Consider the following 17,648-nt stretch of genomic DNA (forward strand, 5'->3'; position numbering starts at 1 on the left):
AGCGAGCCCCCGCCGAGTCCACCTCAACCTCAGCATTGGAGCCGGCGCGGGTATACGCCCCGCGCCGCCGGGCCGCCCTGGGCGGGACTCCTCCCGCGGCCTCCGGGGCCACGGGGCGCGCGCAACAGGCGGCCCGAGCCGGCGGGAAGCTGGAGCGCCGGCGGCGTCGGCCTCGGAGGGGTGTGGAGAGGCGAGGCCAAGCAGAGCCCCGCGCAGCCATGGAGTCACTCCTGCTGCCGGTGCTGCTGCTGCTGGCCGTACTGTGGACGCAGGCGGCCGCCCTCATTAACCTCAAGTACTCAGTGGAAGAAGAGCAGCGTGCCGGGACGGTAATCGCTAACGTGGCCAAGGACGCGCGAGAGGCGGGCTTCGCGCTGGACCCCCGACAGGCCTCCGCTTTCCGTGTGGTGTCCAATTCCGCTCCGCACCTGGTGGACATCAACCCTAGCTCAGGCCTGCTGGTCACCAAGCAGAAGATTGACCGCGACCTGCTGTGCCGTCAGAGCCCGAAGTGCATCATCTCTCTCGAGGTTATGTCCAGCTCAATGGAAATCTGCGTGATTAAGGTGGAGATCAAGGACCTGAACGACAATGCGCCCAGTTTCCCAGCGGCACAGATTGAGCTAGAGATATCAGAGGCGGCCAGCCCCGGCACACGTATCCCGCTGGACAGCGCCTATGATCCCGACTCTGGCAGCTTTGGGGTGCAGACTTATGAGCTCACGCCCAACGAACTGTTCGGCCTGGAGATCAAGACGCGTGGCGACGGTTCACGCTTTGCTGAACTCGTGGTGGAGAAAAGTCTAGACCGCGAGACTCAGTCGCACTACAGTTTTCGAATCACTGCACTCGATGGCGGAGACCCGCCGCACTTGGGCACCGTGGGCCTCAGCATCAAGGTGACTGACTCCAATGACAACAACCCGGTGTTTGGCGAGTCCACCTACGCGGTGAGCGTGCCTGAGAACTCGCCTCCCAACACACCCGTCATTCGCCTTAATGCTAGTGACCCAGACGAGGGCACCAACGGCCAGGTTGTCTACTCTTTCTATGGCTATGTCAACGACCGAACACGTGAGCTCTTCCAAATCGATCCACACAGTGGCTTGGTCACTGTCACTGGTGCCCTAGACTATGAAGAGGGCCACGTGTACGAACTGGACGTTCAGGCCAAGGACCTGGGGCCCAACTCTATCCCAGCACATTGCAAGGTCACAGTCAGCGTTCTGGACACCAATGACAACCCACCGGTAATCAACTTGCTATCGGTCAACAGTGAGCTTGTGGAGGTGAGCGAGAGCGCCCCCCCAGGCTACGTGATCGCCCTAGTTCGGGTGTCCGATCGCGACTCAGGCCTCAATGGACGAGTGCAGTGCCGTTTGCTGGGCAACGTGCCATTTCGCCTGCAGGAGTATGAGAGCTTCTCCACTATCCTGGTGGACGGTCGGCTGGATCGTGAGCAGCACGATCAGTACAATCTTACCATTCAGGCGCGCGATGGCGGCGTACCTATGCTGCAAAGTGCCAAGTCCTTTACAGTGCGCATAACTGATGAGAACGACAACCACCCGCACTTCTCTAAGCCCTACTACCAGGTCATTGTGCAGGAGAATAACACTCCAGGCGCTTATCTTCTCTCTGTGTCTGCCCGCGATCCTGATCTGGGTCTCAATGGCAGTGTCTCCTACCAGATAGTGCCGTCGCAGGTGCGGGACATGCCTGTGTTCACCTATGTCTCCATCAATCCCAATTCGGGTGATATCTATGCTCTGCGATCCTTCAACCATGAGCAGACCAAGGCATTTGAATTCAAGGTGCTGGCCAAGGATGGTGGCCTGCCCTCACTGCAAAGCAACGCCACAGTGCGGGTCATCATCCTAGACGTCAATGACAATACCCCAGTTATCACAGCCCCGACACTAATCAATGGCACTGCTGAGGTCTACATCCCCCGAAACTCAGGCATAGGCTACCTGGTGACTGTTGTCAAGGCAGACGACTACGACGAGGGCGAAAATGGTCGAGTTACCTATGACATGACTGAGGGTGACCGTGGCTTCTTTGAAATAGACCAGGTTAATGGCGAAGTCAGGACCACCCGCACCTTCAGCGAGAGCTCTAAAGCTTCCTATGAGCTTATTGTGGTGGCCCATGACCACGGCAAGACGTCTCTCTCAGCCTCTGCGCTGGTCCTAATCTACCTTTCCCCAGCTCTTGATGCCCAAGAGTCAATGGGCTCAGTGAACCTATCCTTGATTTTCATTATCGCCCTGGGCTCTATTGCTGGCATCCTGTTTGTCACTATGATCTTCGTGGCAATCAAGTGCAAGCGCGACAACAAAGAGATCCGAACCTACAACTGCAGGTAGAGCCAACTTTTCTTTCTTTTCTTCTTTGTCTGGGATGAGTAAGGTGTGAGTATCTGTGTCTCTGTGTGAAAACCCCGGTGCTTTTGTTTCCCACTTAATTGCATGCAGCATACTCACACAGCTTCTTTGTGGAGGGGGGAAAAGTTTATGAGAGTCCAAGTTGATCAATTCTTTTGATCTGACAATTTGCTGGAAGACAATCATTTACTGTTTGAATGGATTCTGTCACATAATGATGATGAGCAGAAAAGCAATTATCATTTTAAAATTTGCACAGCTGTCTCCATGAAGTTATGGGAACTAGGGGCGGGGGAGGAGAGAGGGGAGGGAGAAAGAGAAAGGGAGAAAGAAGAGAAGAGATGAGACTCACATTTTCAGCAAAACAGTGATTTGGAGACAGGTACTGAAAGGAGAGGGAATGCTGGCAGCTGCCCTATTTTGCTGCAGTGATAAACTCTGAAGAGAGTTTGGGGGTAGGAGTTTAAGTTGGGAAACAGAGTAAGGAACAAAGAACAGGTGATTAGTGTTTTTATGTCTCTTCCTGGTTTGGTTTGATTTAATCCCTAAACATCTGACTATATAAAGTGAAATTCTGTCAGGCATCTGTATGTTTTCAAATATCTGTTTGGTTGGTGTATAAAGACCTAACTTCCCAATGAGGGACAAGACTTTGTGTCCAGATGTTTCAATAAAAATAGCAATCTTGGAGTTTATGGTGATTTCCTCTTATGTGGAACTGTGCTGTGGCATTAAGATCTGGTTGCTACCAGTGGATGTCACTATGGGCTATTGTGTTACAATTTCTCTTGAAGTGTGTGCAGGATGTGTATATTGGGGTGGGGGAGAAGAGAGATGAGGAGAAGGGTGAAGAAAAGGAAGAGAAATGTGGAAACTAGAATGACATATAGCATTTAAAAAACAATCCGGATTAGCACATTAGAGGGTCTTGCTGAAGTTCTTCTTTACAATTGGATAGTATAAATAAGTCCAAGAATTTCTAGAACCCAACTTAATATATAATTTTTCCAGCAGTGTCTCATCGAAACAGTTGAAAAAAAAGTTGTTTCTTTACTTTGCTGAAAATGAATGATGCTGCTATTTCCAACCAAGGTGTGTGTGTGCTTTCAACACACCTACACATCCAGTTTGTCTTTTGTGCCATCTGTGCTTGCATGTTAATCAGTCAAAATATGTTCCTGTAGGTCAGATTTGTAGTTGACACCATCTGAAATGCACACTTCTGTGAATCAGAGCTCCCTGAATATGTAACAGCCATGCAATTATTGTTTCCCTTTTACTATTCTCTGCATTACACAAGTTAGTAGACAAATGCTAACCACACATGAATATCAATCAGGTGCCATAAAAGAGCAGCTGCAATGCCTCATAAATGCTTTAATCCTGTTACTAGTGAAATGGCCATGACTTTTCTTTCCTTCAGCACCGAGTCATTTCAGATGGGAGAAATGGAAATTAATATTGCTCTTACCTTTGAAACCTGTGACTGCCAGTGGCGATTTTTATAGGAGAAAAATGCAGGGTCAATAAAATTTTATTTATATGGAGATAATGATAGAGGGGACTCTTTTTAAGCCATTTTCTCAGCATAAAGTAAATGCATAAGACCCTTTCCTTGATGAAAAAGAAATCAGCTTGAAATAAAGATATTGAAGGCTTTGCCACCTCTTCGTGATATATGACTAGAAGTGAGAGCTCTTTCTGAGTGCTTGCCAGGGAGATCATTAAAACAGGGAGGAGAGCATTTGAATTTGGAAAAAAAGTGCAAATCTCAGTGCTCTCCAACTTCACCCAAATGTGTATTTTGTAAAGCACTCTCTTCCCTGTGATGGTTTGGGATTAATGAAGTACAGTTTAATTAAATAATTGGTCAATACAGAAAGGGCTATGCAATGAATGCCTCAGCTGAATAATTGGATGGGGCATTGCCAAACTTACTCATCATGGGTAAACAAAATGATTAGAACTTCCCATTGATTCTGTAAACAGATTAGAAAAGAAAATCAACTGTATTCCAGGGGTTTGGGGGTGGATTTTATTCGCTCCCAATCCCCAGTAGCATCAGCTTGCCATCATTGCAAGTCTGCCTGGGCACAGAGTGAAAGGGTGAGGGGAAGGAACTCAACTGCTTAGCTCTAGGTAGATCCCAGGGACAGAGCAATTATTTGCCTCTGTAGATATGCAGTCTCCCCATCTGCTCAGACTTTTTAGAAACCTAAAGTTCAGGAGCGTTTCTTTCCATGTGATTAGGCAGAGGTTTCTTGTTCTCAGCTTCTGCAGAGCCTCTTTCTGAAATGCATTCATTTATGAGACTTGCAAGATGATCTGCAATTGCTGCTTGAATTGGGCTCCCTTTTTGTATTCAGACAATTAGCTTTGTCGAGCGAGAATACAGGCAGTCTTTCCCTTGTAAAGATCAACCTGTATTATTTATTAACCCTATTGTTTTGCTGATTATTACCTAGAAATTGAATTTCCAAACAATAAGCTTAAATCATTATTGCTAAGTGACATTGAGAATCTGCCTACATTTTAATGTATTTCTTTTGACAAGTCTCTTAATGCTTGGTGTCTTTGGTGCACGTTGCTGGGTCTGTGTCAGTGTTAATTAAATTGAGCTCTTTATGTTCCAGTTGCAGCACAGCTGCTTGTAGGTACACCTGAATGGAGAAGGATGCTGAATGCACTAACCTTTAAATTCCTTTGCAGTAATTGTTTAACCATCACTTGTCTCCTCGGCTGTTTTATAAAAGGACAAAACAGCAAGTGTCTGCATTGCATCTCGGTTTCTCCCATTAGCGAGGAGCAAGACAAAAATGCAGAGGAGAAAGTGAGCCTAAGGGGAAAGAGGTAAAAAGGCATTTCCCCTCATTCAAATGGGTTTGGCTATCAGATTTCTCTGGAAGAGGAGGGGGCTGGGTGGAGAGTAGAAGGGAGCTGGGCTAGGGCAGGGTGGAGGGTGTGGAGGACCGGAGTTGAGGAGACTTCAAAGGACAGGATCTCATCTTCTACCCCAGTCCAAAACTGATCAGGTCAATCACAGAGGAAGCTGATTAAGGGAGTTTGCTACATGTTAAATGCCTGGAGGAACTGGCAAGCAGTTTATTTTTTATTTCCCTCCATCTCCTCTTTCTGTTAAATTGGGGTTTGCTTCTCACTTTACCCCGAAGTTGTATTGGGTTCCAGGGAAGCTCCAGATTTAAGCATTTTAATGCTTTCTCTCCCACAGGCTCAACTTTCCCTATCCTCCCACCCCTGCTCACTGGCCACTCAAATGAAAAATTCCAGATCCAGATTATAGGAACTTTTTTTGGGTGGGGGTAGGGGGAGGTTACTATGTTCAATATGCAAACTTCATGGCCCTCAGCTTGTTTTCGCATGAGAAAAGCACAGGGAGAAACCAGATGATGTAATGCGCCAGAATAAGGAGCTGGAGCGGAGATGGGGTGCAACCCTCTGGGATGCTTAATGTTTATTAATCAGTGCATGGTTTGGGAGGGTGTTATCAATTCATGCTGCCTTTTCTGTCACATAGAATCGCTGAGTACTCCTATGGGCATCAAAAGAAATCAAGCAAGAAGAAAAAAATCAGTAAGAATGACATCCGCCTGGTACCCCGGGATGTGGAGGAGACAGACAAGATGAATGTTGTCAGTTGCTCCTCCCTGACCTCCTCCCTCAACTATTTCGACTACCACCAGCAGACGCTGCCCCTGGGCTGCCGCCGCTCTGAGAGCACTTTCCTGAATGTAGAGAACCAGAATACTCGCAATACCAGCGCCAACCACATCTACCATCACTCTTTCAACAGCCAGGGCCCCCAGCAGCCAGATCTGATCATCAATGGTGTGCCTCTGCCTGAGGTGAGTGTAGATGAGTAGCTCTGTGATGTCTTCACAGATCTCTTTTTGAGCTGTTCAGTATACCATAGACTGTTATGCTGGTACAATCCCCTGCAGCGGCAGGGAGAACTTCTCTGCCTAAGCCCACTTCCTTACTTAGGTTTGCTATCAGTGTTTCTTGGGGCAAAAGGTAACCCAACATATATGGATTTTGTGGGCTGGTGTTGCAAGGAGGAACCCGAAGGGTCTAAACTTTTGAAAGTCCAGTATGGTGTCCTGGCATAATACAAGTTTGCTCCACCTGTTGCAAATATCACATGCTTGAGAGCCAGTGGTAACAATATGTCAGTTGAAATAGCTTAGAAAGAGTCACTAAGTAATGTTGAAAATGAATGAAACCCTCTAACACTCCAGTGGGGGCAATGTTCTCCTGTGAGAGTTGTTCAGTCTCCTAAAGCCCCATTTTCTTTTTATCCACCTTACACCACTGTTCTCTAGCATCTTGCCAAGAATATGGATGAGCTGGTCCATGGGAGGCAAGTAAAAAATGAAAGCCACTTTGCCATTTCTCAGCAGTTCTGGTAATAACATTTGACAGCTGAGGAGGTTGAAACTGTCACTAATATGAATATTTTAGGAATTAGCTATGCATTTTAGTTAATTCTGTTTCCCTTTACTGTGAATGAATGTTTCCAAATGGAAGGATTTTTAAAAACACAATGTGGTCAGATGCTTGTTGGCTATTGAAATATTTCAGGATAGTAGGGTGATATTCAGATGATGGTGGTGGGTGGCTAGGTGGAAGGTAGTTTTTATGTTGTTTTCATTTTTCTATGAATTGCCTAATTCCCTCTTTGGAAATTTGATGCAGTGGGAGGCATGTGCCCCCATTCAGGCCACTAATGAAAGAAATATTATACACTTGGAGAGTTTGTCAACATTTTTCAAAGCACCTTTACAACTGTTGTCTCCTTTGATACTTGAGATTGGATATCTTGATAGATGGTCCTTCAGTAGATGATGAAACAAAGGTGCAGAGATGCTAAGAGATTTGTTCAGACTCACAAAGCAGGTCATCAAGAGAGGGAGGGCATATCACAGGGTGCTAAACTTCTAGGAAAGTACTGTTTCAGTGATATCTTCCTGTTTCAGAAATATTTCCGCCTGATATACCCAGGCCATCATGTTTACATAAAATGGTTGCATAGTGTTTATGTCAATTTTGTAGGACAAAGAGATCTTAGGATCACTTACATTGATGGCTTCCCCTGAAAAATAGTTCCCACCAGAATTAATAGCTCCCAAAAGCTGTATTTTTAATGAACAAATGAAGGTAGTTTGCTGGCAACAAAAGCACCAAGGTTATAAATTCATAGCTCCATAAATAAAAATTTATTGAAAGTATATTGTGCTAGATAGACTCAGTTGTAATTATTAATATTCCTGAATACTACTAGGGCCTAGACCATAGACTACTTGGAGGATCATTTGTAGACCATCAATAGTTCAGCAGTGGAGAGGAGAGAGGCAGTTCTGTGTAGTGGAACCAGAGAGATCACAATTTTGAATCCAAATGTCATTGTTTGTTATGTAGTCTGAGTCTCTGTTTCCTCATCTACAAAATGGGTACATTTGCCATGCAAGGGATAATATGACATTGTTTAGTATAAGGGTCTGATTCATAGGTGCCCCTAAAATGGTATATTTCTTTACTAGGCAATTGGGAATCACTGTTGACAATGGTGTGTATACCTAAGTGTGTCTTCCTGAGCACTTATAACCAAAGAGGAATTTAAGCTGATTCTATATAGATGATACCTACAAAGTGGTGTGGCCAGACTCTTTACACTGATCTCTCAACAATGGAGGTGAAATATGCCAAGGTTGTGTATTTGGTTGCTGATAGTGTTCTTGCTTAGGGAGATGGACAAAATTATTGAATCCTGATGACCTGGTGATCATTCATGGAATCAATTCAGGGCACCAGAAAAATGCAAGGCCAAGTGTCTATGAAATACAATCAAGAGGCAGGAGCTCTATAACTATAACATGGTTTTATTAAGAACTTAGTGTTCTGAGATTCTCTATGGGCAGAGTGAATAATGTATTGCTTCAAATATTTAGAAAACCTAAGGTCTCAGTTCTGATGACGTTCCTGACTCACAAAGCCAGATGTTCTACTTGTTTAACAAAATCACACAGAGCTGGTGTGGAGGGGTAGGCAGGTCCATGATAGCATGTATTAGACACTGTGAAGTTAAGTGTGTATTTCCAATATGCATTCATAGAAAGTTCAATTGAAAACCCACTCAGAAAAGGCAGAAGCCTACTCAGCCAAGCACAGTCAAGCCATTTGATCTGTATCTGTCACAAAGCCCTGCATGGGGAAAATGACATTTCTCCTTTTCTTCCATACTAGAAGCCCTTGAATGTGAACTGGATAAAATACTTAAATCCAGTGAAATCTATAGAAGAGCAGGCATGGTTGACTCATGTGTTCCACTGGTATTTGTTGAGCGTCTACTCTTTTTAAGGTACTGCTCTAGGCTGGTGGCATTGTACAGATAAAAAAGACAATGAATGCACATTCTAATGGGGAGACAAGGTGATTTGCAATATGGAATGATAAGTACTATTATAGGGTTCAGTGGGATTCCTAGAATAATAATATCCTGCTACATTCCCTAACTTTCTTTATATTTTCCTCATTACTTAAGGAATCCATCCAAGAAAACAACATTTATTAAACAATTAGGGAACTGAATAATAAGTTCTATGATGTGATAAGTATAAGATTCTATGGAAAATTTTCTACTAAATCATATTGTATCACTTCTTTTGTCCTTCATGTGATTTCATTAAACAATTCATTTTTTTCATTAGTTCAACCCACTAGCATTTATTGCACATTTAGAACATGTCAGACACCGTACTTACTATTTCCTAGGGAAACAAAATAATACACTTGATCTTTGACCCCAGGGAGTTTGTAGGGAAACACACAATATACAGATAATTTTAATTCAGGATAATATCTCTTTCCTGAGCATGTAACATTCTTTCTCTTTAGATTTGGACACTGGGCTCCCTTTTGTGACAAACCCATTTTCTTCATTACTGTAGAGTCCCTTAGAGCACTTACTCAGCATGGTATTATACACCAGCAGAGTCAGAACTACTGTGCTTGCTTCCTATGCTGCTTTACTCTATTGTACTTTGAAATTCATCACAGGGGCATTAAATCAAATCAGTAAACATTTGGAGTGCATCCACTATGCTCAGCTGTGTAGCATGTACCATAGGGATTCCAAATAAATATAAGATGTAACTTCTGCCCTCAGAGAGTTCAAAGTCTAGTTGGGGAGCTAAGATCACCCATATGATTTCACTTGCAAGCAACATAAGATAGTTTCTTTTTTCTTTTTCTTTTCTATTTTCTTCAGGTACTAGGGATTGAATCCAGGGCTGTTCTAACACTGAATTACATCCCCAGCCCTCTTTAGTTTTATTTTGAGACAGGGCCTCACTAAATTGCTGAGCCTGTCCTGGAACATGTGATCTTTCTGCCTCAGCCTCCAGAGTCACTGGAATTACAGGTGCAAGCCACTGGGCCTGGTCAAACTATCTTAAAATACAAGATAGTTTCTAATCACCTATTACTTTGTAGATTCTTTAGTACTTCCTTCTCCTGCCATTATTTATATGTAAATTTACTGTTGGACTCTCCAAGTTTGGTGAATTGTGGGTGACTTTCTTTTTTTGGTGGTAGTGCTGGGAACCTTAGGCATGTGTTAGGTAAGCACTCTAACACTGAGTCACACCCCCAGTACTGAGGGTGGTTTCTGCATCAGCATATAGACCTAGCTGCATCTGAACAATGTTCGCTCTAGATACTATGGGGAACATGAATTTAGAAGCAGTTAAGTAGGTAAAGTAAAGGGAATGGAGCACAATTATAGAGAATTTGAATTTAACTTCTCATATTGCAGAGATAATCCTGCATAGAATTTGATATCATTGTTTACCTGTCCTCTGGTATTGGTTGGAAAGTCAACTATGTGGATTTTGTGGGTTTGTGTACAAATTTGAGAAGGCAAAGTGAAGGATTCCTTTGTTGTTTATACAAGACTTTTGCAGAATTAGTGATGCCAGTATTTTTAAAATATCTTGAATTGGAGGGTGAAATTTGAATTCTTAGTGTTTTGCTTTATTTAGTTCAGACTTAGTGTGTGTGTGTGTGTGTGTGTGTGTGTGTGTATGTGTGAATGAAAGTATGCTCTGTGTGTGTATACAGGGAGAAAAAGGGAAGAAAGAGGAAAGAAGTTTGAAAAAGAAGGTGAATATGAAGAAAGATAGTAGGTTGGTCACTTTCGTAAGATTTTTCTAAAATTATGTTTTGAGTGCTACTTAGTATGTCATATAGTATTCTGCTGGGAATGGAGACTTGAGTGGGGTTTTTTCCTGACTTCAGGAGGGGTGAAATGTTAAAAAAATACTCATTCTCTTTTGTGTGGTGTATTTTAAGTTTTAGTTTTTTGATGCTGAATGCTTTTAATCTGACAGTTCTAAAGGAGTGACTATAGTAGCCAAGACCTTCTAAAATTCCAGTCATAGGTACATAGGGATTTAGATTTTGGCTTCAATTTTAATCTTATCTTGAGTTTCTATCCCACACCCCCATCCTGGGGATTAAACCCAGGACCTCCTGACATGAAAGGCAAGTGCTGTACCACTGGACTACATCCCCAGTCTCTTGAAAGTTTTCCTTATATTTCCTACCTTTTGCCTGAAATCTGTAGCATCTTTGATATGATTTGTCCTAAAGGTTCTGTGTGTGCTCTGCTGTGGTCACTCATGCAACAATTTCATGAATAGTTATGTAGTAGCAGTGGAAAAGATTATAGAACAAGGGCATGTGTGGCAGGCTGAATTGAATATTTCCAGTTATCCTCGAAAAAGACTACCACAAAAAGGCTGAATGAATGCATGGTCATATTAGGGCAAATAATGACAATAAAACATCAGTTAGACTATGAAGAAAAATGAAAAAGAAATAAATATCTCAGCATGTTTTTGTCCTTAAACACAATTTAAAATTTAGGGATTTGCAGTGATTAGAGTGAAACTCTGGGCTAAGGACAGCCACAAATCTATCACATGGCAGATTGAGAGAGCACTAGAAAATTAGTAGGTATGATGAAGCTGGTTTGGATAGCATGGAATGACACAACATATCACTACCAATGAAAACAAATTCTCTAGTGAGCTTGCTTTTATAAATTTTAGTTTCCTTATTATGATGGGGTCTTGGAATCATTTGAATCTAGAGATCAAAATAACCCTCAGGCAGCAGAAGGAAACAATAGAAAACAATGGAGCCCTCATCTGTCCAAGCATACTCACTCCATTTTTCTTCAAAAATCAAGGGCTCCAATTCTACTATTAGACATTCTAAGGAAACCCATTGCCTACATTGTACGTTTATTTGCCCTGTTACACATCTAGCTGAGGTAGTGCCTTTCCCAGCGGGGATCAGCTTGCAAGATGTGTTCCAGAATAAACTGTTCCTCTGTCGTCTCCATGCAACTGCTGCAGAACTGAGTTAGTTTACATTAGTATTTGCTAATTTATTATTATCATTCCTTATTGGCAATTAACTGGTTACCTTAGAGATCACCTCTCTCCCTATACACCTTCACTAAAGTTGAGCTCAGCCAGAGTGCTTGCTAATGATCCTGAGATTTCTCTCCCTCGGGTGCTGGAGGCAGGACATTTTCCAGAGAGGGCTCTGAGGCACTGGAATTCTTCTTATCAGAGGACCACTTGTTTTTGGCCCCAGTAGCCCCACTTGGTTTTTCTCTGTTATACTTACAAGATGGGAGAAGCTGGAGACCTCTCCCTCCCTCACCTTGCCAAAGTTTGCTGTAGCTTCCATGTATTGTGCCCAGAGGCTGAAACTGGGGGCTCAAGGGGTTGCTTGTGAGAAATTAGAGAACTGGAAAAAGAAGAGAATGAAGTCACTTCCTAGAAAGCTGGAGTTTTTCATTAATGGTGTTGCAGTGGATTTGAGGTGTTTGCTTAGAATTTCAGATGTTGACCCCTCTGCATATATGTTTCAGCTTCCAGGGCTTGGGAAGGCTATGATTGGCTGGATCAAGTGCCTCAGATATGGGTGGATGAAGCCATTTGTACAAGAGTCCTGTGTCTGAGAGGTGGGAGGCTGGCTCTGGAGCCACCATTTTCCCCTTCTGAGAGGAGGCTTCATTTCTTCATGTGTGAGTGGCTGGCCTTTAATGCGAGCCTCATTTACTTCAAACAATTCAGAGGCTTGAAGTGAAAGTCCCAGAGGATCAGTTGCTTGTGGAGGGAAATGCTCTTCAAGTTACATTTCCTCTTTAGCTGTTGCGTAGTTTTGAGTGGTTTTGTGTGGACAGCATAGTGGGGTCACTCACCTTGCAGTGGGTGTACCTGGTGTGCTAGCACCTCCCTGTGTCACCCCAGGGGAATGATGAAAGCCCTGGAGCTGCAGGGAGGGCATCTCTGCCAGCTCCAGGAGCTTGGGTTCCCATGCAGAAATCTCATTTGCTATCATTCAGAATTTAATTTTAAAATATTAGCTAGGACCATTGCAGTTTCATAGTATTCCTGGAAGAATTGTCAGAAGGGACCAAGGTTTCTTTTCTACTGCATGAAAAATGGAGTTAGAAAAGGCAAATGACTTGCTCAAAGACACAACATTTGCAACCAAAATACACTCTGTGTTGCTTGACAGTAAGTAGTTCCTCAGGTGCATCCTCTAAGTGTTTTCTGTCACAGAAGAGAAAACCTGACTGAGCTCTCCAGGAGGATCTATAGATACACCTTTGATGGTAGTTGGGTTCCTGAAAAGCTATTCAGTTAGTGAATGTCTGTTTTGTGAATTAGACCTCATATTAACCACAGTGGTGGCATTCTATATTTAAAGTAACCCTGTGGTGGATTCTTTCCTAGAGGAAAGTGTCCTTGTATAATGTGCAAAATCAACTTCTAACTGGTTTCCTTTGTAAGTTTGAATTTTTACGTATCTTGTTTGCTTAAATTGAGTTTCATTACCTTGACAAGATTCACAAAACCCTCATGAGGTGAGGTAATTCCGTATTTCCTTGACTTTTATCTGGCCTTTGAATTCTCACTGGTTAATTTCTGGTGGATTTTCATTTAATTTTAAAAAGTGAAATTATGTAACAGCTAAAATATACAGAAAAGACAGATACATAGCATCCAGATTTTTAAAATTTCGGTAATTTATATTTGCTCCAGATTTAAAAAAAATGAAACGAAATATTACAGTGTATCCTCTTTCCATCGTGTTGTACTTCCTCCACTCTTTGTAGGCCTTTTGCTGAAAGAATAGAAGCCCACCACAAATTTTTTTTAATGCTTTTTGCCTTCTCTTCTTGAGCTCGTTCCTGAAGAGATGTGGTTCCAACTTGATGTGCCAGGTAATGAAAATTCCTTAAGTCAATGAGGGTTTCCTGGATTGGGTGGAACACTGGAATTACTTTGGAAAATGAAAGGAGTCTCTTAAGATTTTTCTTTAAATTCAGCCTTTAGGAACAGAGAAAATTCTTTTCATGAAAAAACTGTGAGACAGAGATTAACAGACAGGTGTCAGGAGCAGGTACCTTGAGAGTCCTGAGCAGACCATTTGGGATTGAAGCAGGTGAGAATTCAGTGTCAAACCTGTGTTCTCCTTGAGTTCAGCATTCATGGACTAGCACCAAGGCTTCTTAATTGTCATATGCTTAAGCACTGCCTTCGTGTGCATAGTCTTCTGATGCTCCATTAAGTCTTTGAGTGCCAGGGTGGCCAGTTTTCAGCTTCTCCCACTGGGCCCCATCTGGCCACTGTTCTGTGGCAAGCTGCTCTCCTTAACTACCACCAGCACTGGCCTTGGCGGCTTTGCTTTCTGGATTATGTTATCTCCTAAATCTGATTTCCAGAGCATGAAGGGCACCTCTTCTTAGATTGTGTAGCTTGCTCTTTTGAATAAAATGAATTCCCTGTGTAAGCTAGCAGGAAGAAAAGTTTAATCTAAAGGTTAGATTCCTCTTTAGGGAAGTGGAGTGTGTGTGTGTGTGTGTGTGTGTGTGTGTGTATCTGCTTCTCTTCCTTACTTATATGACTTTTTTTTGTGATGGAGCCTTTACCAGCTGTGCTGATTATACACATATCTATGATCTTAGGTCCTCAGGGCCCCCTTCTCCACTCTCCTCTGCTGGCTGCCTCCCTGAGGAAATGCTCATAAGCCTAATCAGAGTCAGTGATATCCTCCAAATGTGAGGCCAAGACACCCTGATTTGATGTATCCCAAGATTAGATCTCTCTGTGACTATTCTTAATTGAGATCTCTGAGTAAGAAATAGCCAAATAATCATTGCTGTGCATAAAGCTCAGCTGAAGAATATCTTATAGTGAATATCTTCAATTCCTTGGAAATTATTTTCTGAGGCTTTGTTTCTCATTTTGTCTCTTTTGGGCTTAATTTTGTTTCAAGCCTTCCTCTTCCTCTTTAATTTATTTAGTTTGGAAAAGTCTGATTTGGGCTGCCTGTATACATAGGTAATTCATGAGTAGGGAGACTATATAAGACTGCATTAATTAGAATTGGTTAGCTTTTAAGTATTTTCAATAGCTAAAATATATGTAATCTAACATTTGTATTTGAAACTTGACATGCATGAGAAAAGCAGGATTCTGGGAATGCAGGGGTGAACAAATGCATTTGGCAACAGGTAATGGTGCCTGGCTTATTGGAAAACTAAATTCCTCCTCTATGTTGCTAGGCACAGAAGCCATCGTGAAGACACAAAATTCTCATATGACTGGCATTGATTATGACCTTGCTGTACTGATCATTTCTTTAATTAGTACATTCCTATTTCTGAAGTATACACTTCTGAGTGATGGGGTATGCTAATGGTAAGGTTTGTTCCTAAGAGCTTAGGGGATAGAACACAATGACATTAGTATTAAATAATGGTTTTTATCATTGTGGGATTTTGCCCAATTTTAAATTGAAAAACAATTTATGAGAGCTATAGCTCCTTAGAAACAAATTTCAAATGTTATAGATGCAGTACCAATGTTCTGTATGGCTTGTGAGTTTGCTAATGGGATGGGTGTTCTTAGACCTCTAGGTCACTCTTTCTAATTTTGCTTCTACTGGAAATTCTTTAGAAATGGAAAAAGGGGTGCACTTTGTTGTAAAAAATACTGTCAGTAAATGCTGAAATGGGAAGAAAACTAAAATGCCTTTGCACTAACTATACATTGTTTAGTAACCTGATAGAATGAAACCACATAAAGATGGTAAACTATACCATGGCACTGGGAATTGTTGAAATGACAATCTGGGGATTTGGTCTTTCCACATCTGATTATCAGGTATCCACAAGAAGAGATTATGGAAAATGATTTCTGGAACTGCAAAGGTTTGTAGCTATGCATGATGTCATATTTGGAAAGAATGAGATAAAAAGATGTGTGATGCTAACAACATTTTGCTTTCCTCGCTCTTTGAGCCCAGCACACCCCATCAGGACAGTTCTCTTTAATATATGAGTGACCCTGATTCACTATATCCACAAAGGTAACAAATGCACAAATCTGCATATCTGGGGAAAATAGAGGAAGTTGTTAGCAAAACAGATGAAGCAACATTAACAACCTTATGAGAAATGAGCTTTAGTTATTGAAACCTGTTACTACTAAGGAAATCAGAATCTAAGACATTGAAAATTTTGAAAAATCCCAACAAATGCCAAACTGCAACAAACCTGTAACAATATGTGAAGAAGTTGGATCAGGGGATTTCCATTTTTTTTTCCATTTCTGAGTGTAATTCTCTGAATTTTTGTAGCATTGGTTTGAAGGGCTTCATATAGTTGGTTGCATTAAGGTTTGAGTTCATGTGATGATAATGGCTGCTCTATAGGTGGTATTGAGGGCAAATGACAGATATGGCAGGTGATTCAATAGATAGAGTCCTTTAATTTTTAAATGAGGGCAACATATTCTGCATGTCATTTGAGTTGTGAGTTTTATACATCAAAACTCAATAGCCTCTTCATTCAAATATGTCTTCCTGTTCAATGTGACTTCTGCCATAAATGCATCAATGAGTACGCTAACCTTGTTTCAGTTGCTCTTTACATGTTCTAGGGCTGAATGGGAGATACACTCATCTTGTCTGGCAAACTAGACCTTTCAGGAGAGTGCAAATTCACTTAAGTATAAATTATGTTGATTCTCACACTAAGAATTCACAGAGCTGGAAGTCACTGAGATCTCCTTTCTAAGTTAGTTATTCTTGAGAACTGTTTTGTGTATCATGATAAATTATCTAACCTTTTATACCATTGGAGGCCAACATTATGGAAATAAGCAACTTTTTATTCCATTCTAAGGTCAGTCTAACCAAATTATGCAACTTCTAATGCAATTGCTTGAAGCTTCCACTTTGAAGGTTTTCTCATTTTAATACCTTGCAACAGAGATAAATATTTTAGCTAACAATTCATGCTTAACAATATATTTCACTAATTGTCATTCTCTTTGTGGGATTTGTTGGCATGAGAGGCAGTTCAGCAAGGCTTTGTTCATTTTTCTGTTTGCTATAGATTATAAGCAAAGAGCCAGAATTCAATAAAAATGTATTTTTGTTGTTGTTATTTTTAATTTCAGGCCATAGGAGGAGGCTAACTGAGCCTTACAGAATCAATATGGGACACGTGGGATTTTACTTGAGAGCCAAAGATGAGGTAGATTTTCTTTTAAACTGGATTTGATTCCAGAATTATTAAACCCAATGCATGTTGGAGGCTGGTGGATTGCATTCAGCAGGATTTGAGCACTGTCTGCAACAAAGTAATCTATTTTTTTTTCTGGGAATCAGGGGAAGGGGAAGTCAGTAACCTCAACCTTGGGAAGCACTCTTCTACTATAAGCCTGTAAAGAATAATTTTTTAAGAATTCCTTGAGGACAGGGCCACTCTGTGCAATTCATTTATACAAGGTCAGGTGTTCATTAAGTATTTTTGTTACCAATGAGTTTAGCTTACAGGGGTTAAAGTGCCTTGCTCTTACAGGATATTCATTTACTGTAGGTTAAACTTGACACTCTGAAGATTTGCTTTCAGACTTTAGTGAATATACTTACATTTTAGTAGTTAGGCTTTTTTTGAAAAAAATTGTGTTGGCTTGAGAATATCCACCCATTCATTCATCCACCAAATATTTGTAGACCATCTTTTACTGACCAGCCTTGTACTCACCTCTGAGAGATATAGATAAAAAAACATAAGCAGTACCTCCCCTCAGAGTGTATATTGTCACTGAAGAGATAAAATGTGAGATTAAACATATTTTCTTTAAATCA

At 41.8% G+C, this 17,648-nt stretch overlaps 1 protein-coding gene across 4 annotated transcripts in view; it reads left to right on the top strand.

The window, feature by feature from the left end:
- The first annotated feature begins 203 nt into the window (after positions 1-203).
- Positions 204-17,648, top strand: part of Pcdh19 (protocadherin 19) — a 97,228-nt gene continuing 79,783 nt past the window's right edge. For 2 of the 4 annotated variants that reach the window (XM_015502304.2, XM_048797371.1), the window contains exons 1-3: positions 204-2,365; positions 5,097-5,237; positions 5,923-6,250. In XM_015502304.2, the coding sequence (XP_015357790.1) occupies positions 219-2,365; positions 5,097-5,237; positions 5,923-6,250 (2,616 nt within the window). In that variant the 5' untranslated portion in view covers positions 204-218. The remainder of the gene's footprint in view (positions 2,366-5,096; positions 5,238-5,922; positions 6,251-17,648) is intronic. The other 2 variants (XM_048797372.1, XM_048797373.1) reach the window with 1 other exon arrangement.

The sequence above is a fragment of the Marmota marmota genome, unplaced genomic scaffold, assembly GCF_001458135.2.
Source record: "Marmota marmota marmota unplaced genomic scaffold, marMar, whole genome shotgun sequence".
NCBI classification, from domain to species: Eukaryota; Metazoa; Chordata; class Mammalia; order Rodentia; family Sciuridae; genus Marmota; species Marmota marmota.